The 11,003-nt window shown below is 46.5% G+C and overlaps 1 protein-coding gene across 1 annotated transcript; it reads right to left on the bottom strand.

The window, feature by feature from the left end:
• Positions 1-1,335: 1,335 nt before the first annotated feature.
• Positions 1,336-4,758, bottom strand: LOC134464363 (uncharacterized). The gene has a single exon (XM_063217826.1). The coding sequence runs from the start codon at positions 4,756-4,758 to the stop codon at positions 1,336-1,338; it is 3,423 nt and encodes a 1,140-aa protein (XP_063073896.1).
• Between the last annotated feature and the right edge of the window lie 6,245 nt (positions 4,759-11,003).

Raw genomic sequence — 11,003 nt, 5'->3', positions numbered from 1 at the left:
GGTATTTTCCGAGGGGAAGGCCGAGCCATAGTGTTCGCAGTTCGCCTATGATGCCTATGGTCCTCAACCCTTCACATCTCTTCACTGAGGCCTATGGTCCTCAACCCTTCACATCTCCTCACTGAGGCTTATGTTCCTTAGCCCTTCAAATCTCTTCACATCTCTTCACTGAGTTCTATGGTCCTCAACCCTTCACATCTCTTCACATCTCACGTCCTTTTGTAAAGCGGGCTTAGGTTCCATAAAAGGTGCTTTAAAATTGTTAAAAAAGTTAGAGTATTGATATTTTTACATTGTTGATTTTCCTCAGTGAACATTATTATTATTATTATTATTATTATTATTATTATTATTATTATTATTATTATTATTATTATTATTATCATCTATTTTTGCTCAGTGAAGATGGTTGTCTATGAAAATGGGCCTATGGCCTGGTTTTCGCCATGGGTTAGCATCAGACTGGAGAGACAGAGAGAGAGAGAGAGAGAGAGAGAGAGAGAGAGAGAGAGAGAGAGAGAGAGAGAGAGAGAGAGAGAGAGAGAGAGGGAGAGGGAGAGATAGAGAAGGAGAGAGACAGAGAGAGAGAGAGAAGGAGAGAGGGGGGCGAGAGAGAGAGAGAGAGACAGGGAGAGAGAGAGAGAAGGAGAGAGAGGGTGATAGCGAGAGAGAGGGAGGGAGAGAGAGGGTGTGAGTGCAGGTGACTCACTAGCCATGAACCTCAGAGTTACTTTCGGACGCGACACAAAACAGAAATAAAAGTCTGGAGTCCAAAACTTAAGTTTGATGTCTTTCTTTATAGTAACTTAAAATAATACAAAACAAAAGATGAATTCCTAACTCCTATCTAAAACTAACTGAAATGTGACGGTCAAAAGACTGTGATGCTCCTATGGTTCGTGGCTTCTACACTGACGTTCTTCATGCGTCCTGACGGTTTTATATTAATATCAGCAGCCAATCAAAATGCACCACAGTATCTAGTGTCTAGGTAAAACTACAAAATTACAAAATGAATTCGTATAACACTAAATATGCATACAATATTCCTAAGTATCCAAATTAACTGTAATTCTGCAAGATATAAATTCTAAATCCAAAATCTATGTACATAAATAAACATTTTACTTAAAACATAGAAAATGGCTCTAACATATCCCAGCCCCTAATTGACTAGGCCTTAGCATATCAATTATCAACTTAAAACTTAAACTCAGAGCCATTACCATTTTACTGCATATCTAACTTATTATTAACTTTCTTCAGGTTTCAGGTAACTCTAATCTTAATTTACAGGTAAGTATATCTTCTCAGGTAAGTCTTTCTCTTCTTTCTTCATTCTTCTCCCTGCAATAAACAAAGTTTAGTTATTGGTCTTTGGATGGTGCTGGTCTTCGTCCGGACTTCAGCACTTCGGACCACCCCTCTGGAGTCTGGCACGACCTTGGTGATTCTGCCCAGCATCCAGCAGTTCCTGGCCAGGGATGGATCCGCGACAAGGACGACATCTCCAACCTTGAAGCTCCTCTTCAATCCAAGCCATTTTTGCCGCTCTTGCAATAGTGGCAGATACTCCTGGGTCCACCTCCTCCAGAATAAATCAGTCATATACTGAATTTGTCTCCAGCGCCGTCGTGCGTAGACATCGTCGTTACTGAACACACCAGGTGGCATGCTGGGTTGCGTCTTCAACAGGAGTAGATGATTTGGGGTTAACGGCTCGAGGTCGTTGGGGTCATCTGTGTTGGTTGTAATAGGTCTCCCATTGATGATGCTCTCAACTTCGCACAGGAAAGTCTGCAGTCCTTCATCATCTAACGATTGTTGCCTTACAACAGAACGCAGGACCTTCCTCACGGTACGAATTTGACGTTCCCATATGCCGCCATGATGAGATGCAGCAGGCGGGTTGAACAGCCACTGCACTCCCTTCTGCATCATAGCTTCATTGATGCGGCTCTGGTCCAGTTCTTTCAAGGCTTGTCTCAACTCTCTCTCTGCACCGACCAGATTAGTGCCGTTGTCGGAACGGATGACAGACACTTGGCCTCGTCTAGCTTGGAACCGACGTAGAGCGTTGATACACGAGTCCGTGTCGAGGGAGTATGCGACTTCTATATGCACTGCTCTGACTGTCAGACATGTGAAGAGCACTCCGTACCGTTTGACCTTGGCTCGTCCTCTTTTTATCTCAAAAGGACCAAAGTAGTCCATGCCTGTGTTTGTAAAAGGCGGTTTGTCGGGTAGCAGACGATCTTGTGGCAAGTCTGCCATTTTCTGTTCCCCAGCCTTTGCATGCAGTCTTTTACAGAGGTTGCACTCTGTGATCACTGTTCTTGCTGCTGCATTGGCTCTAGGTATCCAATATCGTTGTCTTAGTCTTGCCAGGACAAGATTTCTGCCGCCGCATCCGGTTTCTAGGTGGGTATGGTGGAGAATGAGGTAGGCTACTCTGTGTTGTTTCGACAGAAGGAAAGGATGCTTGGCCTCCTCAGGCATCGCTGATCTGTTCAGGCGGCCCCCTACTCTCAAAACACCATCTTGTAAGTATGGATCCAATTTGAAAATTGGGCTGGTTCTTTTCACATTTTTATTTCCTTTCTGTAGAACTTTTATTTCTTCAGCATAGGTCTGTCTCTGGCTGTATTTGATCAGCTCCATTTCTGCTCTGGATAGCTCTTTAACTGTGAGCATTTTCTTTTCCAAGTTCTTTTTACAGGTGTTCATTTGTTCTTCAACCATTGCTTTGTGTTTTTCTGTGTCATGTTCAGATTCTTTCACAGCTTTCCCTAATTCTTTTCTTTTCTCACTCAGGTGTTGCAGTATCTCTTTTAGGCGCAGAATCCAAGCGGTTGCCTTCTTGAGTCTGTACCAGCTGGAGTAATGCTCCACAAGTTGGTTCACTGGATCTGTGTTGTCGACCACTGGATTCGTGCACGATACAGCAGCTGATGTCTTCACCTCTTCATCACTTTCTGACAGGTAAGTAGACTGTTCAGGTTGCTCTGGCCAGTGGTCAGGCTCGCTCAGGAAGCTAGGCCCTTGAAACCAGTTGTCGCTTGACATGAAGCTCTCTATCTTTAAGCCTCTTGAAGCTTGATCAGCTGGGTTCTGGGAGGTGTTGACATACTTCCACTGAGCTCTTGTGGTGGCTTCTCTAATGAAAGAGACGCGGTTAGCCACAAACGTCTTGAAACGAAGAGCGTCATTTTCAATGTACCTTAGTACAGTCGTACTATCTGTCCAAAAGATGGAATGTGTCAGGGGAACTTGAAGTTCTTCTTTTAGCATTCGGTCAACCTTGACTGAGACCATGGCGGCTGTCAACTCCATCCTTGGGATCGTAACTTGCTTGAGCGGAGCAACTCGGGACTTGCCCATCAAAAAGCAAACGTGTTTCTGTTCTTGCTCATTCGTCAACAGGAGGTAAGACACAACCCCGTATCCGTCTTGACTTGCGTCGGAAAAATGGTGGATTTGTGCGACCTTTGTGACTCCGAATGAGCTGGACTTGAAACATCTGCTCACGCTGAGCTCTGACAGCTTGTCAAGGTCTGCTAGCCACTTCTTCCATGTTCGTTGTGGCTTCTCTGAGATTTCCTCATCCCAGCCTCGTTTGTTCTTGCAAAGGTTTCTCAGAATGAGCTTGACGGGCAGGAGTAGTGGCGCCAAAAAACCCATCGGGTCATACACCGAACTAACAACTGAGAGGATGCCTCGTCTTGTGCATGGCTTTTCAGACAGCCGAATCTTGAACTTGAAGCTATCGGAACTTGTGCACCACTGCACGCCTAACGCTCGTTCAACTGGTAGTTCGTCTTGCTGCAAGTCCAGATCTTTGACTTCAGCTGCTCTTTCGTCGCCAGGGATGGAGCACAGCAAGGCCCTACTGTTGCTTACCCACTTGGTTAAGTGGAAGCCGCCACTGGCACACAACTCCGTCAGCTCCTTTGCAAGATGCACAGCTTCCTCTTCGGTGGCAACTGACTTCAAACAGTCGTCCACATAGAAGTTCTTGAGGACTGTCTCTGCGGCTTCTGGTGAAGTAGTTGCAGCTGCGCCTTGTGCTGTTCTCCTGAGCGCATACGAAGCGCAACTGGGGGACGACGTGGCTCCGAAGAGGTGCACGCACATCCTGTACTCTTCCACGGGTTCGTTCAGATTGCCGCCTGGCCACCAAAGGAAGCGCAACAGATCCGCGTCTTCGTCTGGAACCCGCACCTGGTAGAACATGGATTCGATGTCCGCCATCAGTGCGACAGGCTCCTGCCTGAACCTCAGCAGCACTCCGATTAGGGTGTTTGTAAGGTCCGGCCCTTGTAGCAGTCTGTCGTTCAGCGACACTCCTTGATATGTTGCCGCGCAATCGAACACAACCCTCAACTTTTTCTTTTTCGGGTGGTACACCCCGTGGTGTGGGATGAACCACACTCTCCCGTCACTGCGACTCAGCTGCTCATCTGGAACTCTGGTGGCGTAGCCTTTCTCCAGGATGTTGTTCATGAAGCTGTTGTTAAAGAAGTCTGCATTTCTGTTAAACTTCCGCTTCAGGGAGTTGAGCCGTTGCTCAGCTATACCACGGTTGCATGGCATCTTCACCGAGTCTTCCTTCAGAGGCAGCTTGGTGGTGTAATGGCCATCGGTCAGATGTGCTGATGTTGTCACAGTGTGCATAAACTGTTTGTCATGTTGTGATGGCTCTGACTTGTCCTCGCACAGGCGTTCGGGGAAATCAGCCTCATAGTGCCTCATCAACATGTCTTCTATGCTTAGAACAGAGATGCGATTCACTGAGAAACTCTGTCCCTCAGCGCCATCGGATTGTTTGTCTTGGCATCTGCTGACAGGTCCGTTGACACACCACCCTAGGGCCGTCTTCACAGCCCAAGGACCTTCGTTTGGCTGTTTATGATCTCCCATGGCTCCATAGCCTTGTGAGCGTTGGAACCGATGAGAAGGCCAATCTCTGATTCCAGTTTTGGAAGATGGACTCGGTTCAGGTAAGACCACTTCTCCAAATCTTTCCTCTGTGGTATGTTGGTTCTCTTTGCAGGTATGTCTGGGTGCGTGTACACATTGGGCAGCTTAATGTAGTCTTGTCCATCTAAGTCACACACCTCCAGATCTGTTAGGACATAGCTGCTGACTTTCTGTTCCTGTGACATGGTGTGAAGAATGTACTCCGTCTTTCTTCCTCGGATGTTCAACTTCTTTGCCAAGTCCTCAGTACAGAAAGTAGCGGTGCTTCCTTGATCCAGGAACGCATACGTCTTGATTATACTTGAGCCCCTCTTGTGTCTTATCTGCACAGGTACGATGGGAAGAATGCAAGCGTTGTTCCCAGCCCCAGTTTGGTCACCTCTTCCACATCCTGCTGACACGAGAGCGTTCGTTTCTTCTGCTGCATTCTATGCACTGTCATCTGCACTGTTCTTTTCTGGTGCTGACTCTTCCTTCACAACGTGCAGGATAGCAGGATGCTTAAAGGAACAATCAGGACAAGAGCTCTTTTTCTTACAGTCCTTGGATAGGTGTCCTGCTGTCAAACAGCTAAAACAGAGCCCTTGTGACTTTAAAAAGTCAATTCTCTCGTTCTGGGGTTTCTCTTTGATCTTGTTGCACACGCTGAGTGCATGGTTCTTCTTGCAGAACAAACAGGGACTTTGGAAAGCGTTGCCTGACTTAGCTGCTTTCTTCTCAGCTTGGCCTTTGGGGGCGCTCTTCTCAGTAGCAGCCACATTCACTGCGAAGCTGCTTCGTTTTGACTCACCTTTTCCTGAGCTGGACTTCTTCTTTGTGTCTACCTGTTTACCTGAGGTGGCGTCCAGGATATCACCAAACAGTGGGTCATTGACAACTTTGGCTTGATGATACACAAAGTCCACCAGGTCAGGGAATTTGGCTCTTCTTCCCTTTTTCTCATAAATGTCGTAGGCATGGCCCCTCCATTTCTCTTTCAGCTTAAATGGAAGCTTGGACAAGATGCTCTTCATAGTGGTAGGATTGTTCATCTCGTCCATGTAGTCCACGTCGCTTACTGTGTTACCACATCCAATCAGGAACAAGGCATAGTTTTGCAATCCTTTCCTGTCATCTGGCTTTATCTGCGGCCAGTCCATTGCTTTCTTGATGTAAGCATTAGCAATTGTCAATTCGTCACCATAATGACGGTTGAGTAATGCTCTGGCTTCTTTGTAAGCCTTGTCTGGCCTCATGTGCTCACAACTGCGAATGAGTTCAAGTGGCTCCCCACTCGTAAACTGTTCAAGGTAATACAAGCGATCTTGCTGACTGTCCGTCTTGCTAACGATGGCATGCTCGAAAGCTCTTATGAAAGACCTGTATGTCAGAGGATCTCCTGTAAATACTGGTATGTCTCTGTGAGGCAGTTGAGTCAGACTCTGTTGCTTGATGAGCATTTCAGTCACTTGGTTTTGACGCTGTAGCACTTGATACAGGTCATCTGCGGAATTAGCATTCTGAGTGTTGTCAGTCATTTGCCTTCCTGAAGATTGTCCTCTCTGTGAAGAGACAACTGGCGCAGCTGATCTAGGCTTGACATCCTGCAGTAGCTTTGCAGCTCCAATGTGCCCATAATCATGACTATGATACTTCTCTTTGCTTTCAGTCACATACCTAGGTTCAACTTTAGGCTTTGTTACTGGTTCCAGTAAATCATGAACAGATTGAGAATCTTCATAATCTTCATAAATCTTTAATTTAGCTTGTGAAGCAGCAATGTCAGTTTCAAGCTGCAACTGTTCCTTTTTTGATCTCAAGCGCGATTCTTCTGCTTTCAAACGCATTTCTTCTTCTTTTAAGCGCATTTCTTCTTCCTCAATCTCTTTTTTCTTTTCAATAGCTTCTGCTTGCTTTAGCAGTGCTTCGTGTTCTGCTTTTAGTCTCAAACGCACTGAACTGGTGTTGGATCGCTGAGATGCACGGCTCCTTACTGTGTGAGTCTCAGAAATACTATCCTGTGGTCTAATACCATCTTCCTCTTCATGAGAATATTTTTGCAGATTTTCAATCCATTCATTTACTTCGTTTATGAATGCCTTTAATTCTTCACATCTGTTTAGAAATGTCTCCTGATCAGTATTTCGTTCCTCTTCACTCATAAGCTCACATAATTCTTCATTAAGCCGTTTATACTCTCCAAAACATTTTTCTAGCTTAGGTAGAATTTCCCATTGTAAGCTTTCAACATTGCTTTCATCTTGTTTCAATGTTTCAATCTCTTTTCGTTGCTTTGTTAACTGTGCCAACTTTCCCCTTCTCTCATCTTTTAATCTCCTGATTTTCTCCTCCACTGCCCTTTCCGTGGGCTTTGGTGCCCTCTTCTGGTCACTAGGCGCATCCGCATTTGACTCAGCATTTAATTCAGCCATCTTGTTTCACACGTGAATCTTCACACATTAACTGTGACAATTTCGAAATTCCTCACAGCTTCTAAACTCTTCCAAACATTCACAGACACTTGTGAAAAGAGTTACTACTTGTGAAAGATCGTTTTGCATAAACAGGAATGACTGTCTTAGCTGGGAATCCTTTGGGCATTTACTGTAGATTTGCACAGTCAGCTTAGCAGGATAGCTAGCGCGCTAACTAGCGTAGCATGCTAACGGGAATGAATAGAGATATCAGACCTGACCCAGGGAAAGCTTGCTTCAGCCAGCACTGCAGTCGAAGTATTTCTTTTACTGCTTCAGTTCCTCTCAAACCTTGCAGGCGATTTCAGGTGCTTCTGTCTTCTTATTGAGCTGGCAGCATCCAACTTCTCATGTCCTCCTCTCAGCCCGGTAGCGTGGCTCCGAATCCTCGGCAACCCTCGTGGCTTGGGCTAGTCTTTTGACTTGAATGTGAGTGCAGGTGACTCACTAGCCATGAACCTCAGAGTTACTTTCGGACGCGACACAAAACAGAAATAAAAGTCTGGAGTCCAAAACTTAAGTTTGATGTCTTTCTTTATAGTAACTTAAAATAATACAAAACAAAAGATGAATTCCTAACTCCTATCTAAAACTAACTGAAATGTGACGGTCAAAAGACTGTGATGCTCCTATGGTTCGTGGCTTCTACACTGACGTTCTTCATGCGTCCTGACGGTTTTATATTAATATCAGCAGCCAATCAAAATGCACCACAGTATCTAGTGTCTAGGTAAAACTACAAAATTACAAAATGAATTCGTATAACACTAAATATGCATACAATATTCCTAAGTATCCAAATTAACTGTAATTCTGCAAGATATAAATTCTAAATCCAAAATCTATGTACATAAATAAACATTTTACTTAAAACATAGAAAATGGCTCTAACAGAGGGGGAGAGAGAGAGGGAGAGAGGGGGGAGGGAAAAGAGAGTGAGAGACAGAGAGGGAGAGAAAGGGAAAGAGGGATAGGGAGAGACAGAGAGAGAGAGAAGGAGAGAGACGGGAGAGAGACAGAGAGGGAGAGAGAGGGAAAGAGAGATAGGGAGAGACAGACAGAGAGAGAAGGAGAGAGACGGGGAGAGAGAGAGAGGGAGAGAGAGAGAGGACTCACAGTCTAATCCCAGGCAGCAAAGCGACTCGATTGAGGGAGTGTGACAACTTTCTGCTCAATGGAGGTGGGAGGTGACCCGAATGGCAGTAGCTCTCCCTCCCTGGAAAACTAGAACCTCCACCCCCCCCTTCCTGAGGTAAGCACTAGAGGGGCGAGAACACCCCCCCTTCCTGAGGTAAGCACTAGAGGGGCGAGAACCCCCCCCCCCCCCTCGCTTCCTGAGGTAAAACTAGAGGGGCGAGAACACCCCCCCTTCCTGAGGTAAGCACTAGAGGGGCGAGAACACCCCCCCTTCCTGAGGTAAGCACTAGAGGGGAGAGAACACCCCCCCTTGCTGAAGTAAGCACTAGAGGGGCGAGAACAGCTCCCCCCCCCCCCCTTCCTGAGGTAAGCACTAGAGGGGCGAGAACACCCCCCCCTTCCTGAGGTAAGAGGGCCTAGAACACCCCCCCCCCCCCCCCTTCCTGAGGTAAGCACTAGAGGGGAGAGAACACCCCCCCTTGCTGAAGTAAGCACCTCATGTTCAACACCTGTTGTGGTTGCTATGGCCTTGTTGATATGGCCACACTCTCCTCTCTCTCTGTCTTTGCCCCACTCCCCCTCTCTTTTCTCTCTCTCTGTCTTTCTTTCTTTCTCTCTCCTTCTCTCTCTCGTTCTCCGCTCTCTCTCTCTGTCTTTGCCCCACCCCCCATCGCTCTCCTTCTCCTTCTTTCTTTCTCTCTCTGTCATTCTCTACTTCTCAGCTCTCTGTCTTTGCCCCCCACCACTCTCCTCCTCTCTCTTTCTTTCTCTGTCATTCTCTCTCTCCTTCTCTGCTCTCCCTCTGCCCCCCCCCCAATCGCTCTCCTTCTCTTTCTTTCTCTCTCTCTCTCTCTCTCTCTGCCTTTAGAGACATGATCCAGGCTACAATTGTCATGCATTGTTGCCTTATGCCCGATTAGCAAGTACAGCTACTGCTATTGCTACTTTGTGTGCCATTTGTTGTTGTTAATGTTTGTCATTTCCACTCTTACACACACATCATAATCCTTGACTATTACAACATATCTCTCTGTTGCTGTTTAATTACTATGTTATAGTGCAATATTATATACATGGTGTGTTATTTTTTAACCTGTTAAGGTTTTTGACATTAATTAAGCGAAATTAACCCAGCCCAATAACACGATTTTATATATGGTAGTGGCTTTTATTGAACCCAAGGTCACTTTACAGGGTCACTGTGGGTTTGTTGCTCTGTAATCCTCTTCATTAGCAGCTTGTTTACGGCCTCTTTTTTAGGTGCTATTTTTAAAAGATCATCTTTGACGTTTTCCCTCCTTCTTTGAAGGAAAGTTGTGTGGTTAACAGGTTGTGGGAAAGATGTTTACGCTTGCAGCGGTTTGGCCTCTGTGCTTATGTGTTGTGCCTGTGTGCATAAATGTGCCGTGCATGTGAACGAGAGATATAGATACCGGATGTGAGAAAAAGAGAGTGCATGAGAGAGAGAGAGAGAGAGAGAGAGAGAGAGAGAGAGAGAGAGAGAGAGAGAGAGAGAGTTAGAGACAGAGACAGAGACAGAGACAGAGACAGAGAGAGAGAGAGAGTTAGAGACAGAGAGAGATGAGAGAGAGAGATAGAGAGAGAGAGAGAGAGAGAGAAGAGAGAGAGATGTAGAGAGAGATAGAGAGAGGACTCTGTCCAGAGAGGATAGAGAGTGTGAGAGAGTGTGAGGGGGGGTGGGGGGGGGGGGGGTGGGGGGGGTGGGGGGGGGGGGGGGGGGGGGGGGGGGGTGGTGGTGGGGATGGGGGGTGTAGGGGGTTCCAGGTCCTGTTGCCAGCCAAAGTGTCCTCTACATGCCTGCACATTATGGTCAAAGAGGTTTTGTCCTCCCAGCCAGTCTGGTAGTCCCTCAGCACAGGCCCACAGATCTTATAGCTGCTGCCAAAGTGCCCCATGCATGCACGCTTGCAGCAATTTGGCCTCTGTCTGTGTGCTGTGTCTGTGTACATGCATGTGCCGTGCATGTGAACAAGAGGTGCCCCATGCATGCATACTTGCAGCAGTTTGGCCTCTGTGCCTGTGCGTATTTATATGCATGTGTGCATGATTATATCTCTGTATGTACGCCTCCGTACATGTTTTGGCATGCATGTGCCGTGCATGTGAACGAGAGATGCAGAGAGAGGATGTATGTTGGCCTGTGTGCCTGTGCGTATGTATGCATGTGTGCATGATCATGTCTCTGTATGCACGCCTCCGTACATGTTTGTGCATGCATATGCTGTGCATGTGAACGAGAGATGCAGAGAGAAGATGTATGTTGGCCTCTGTGCCTGTGCGTATTTATATGCATGTGTGTATGATCATGTCTCTGTATGTACGCCTCCGTACATGTATGTACTCTGTACATGCCTCCATTAACACTCTGTACACGCCTCCATTAACACTCTGTATGTACGCCTCCGTACATGT

This window comes from Engraulis encrasicolus, chromosome 15 (assembly GCF_034702125.1).
Source record: "Engraulis encrasicolus isolate BLACKSEA-1 chromosome 15, IST_EnEncr_1.0, whole genome shotgun sequence".
Taxonomy (NCBI): Eukaryota; Metazoa; Chordata; class Actinopteri; order Clupeiformes; family Engraulidae; genus Engraulis; species Engraulis encrasicolus.
The sequence above is the reverse complement of the archived record's forward strand: the minus strand, read 5'-3'. Positions and strand labels throughout refer to the sequence as shown.

What these genes read in the sequence shown, in the direction of transcription:
- LOC134464363 (XM_063217826.1), bottom strand. Translation starts at nt 4,758, where the DNA reads ATGTTGATGAGGCACTATGAGGCTGATTTCCCCGAACGCCTGTGCGAG.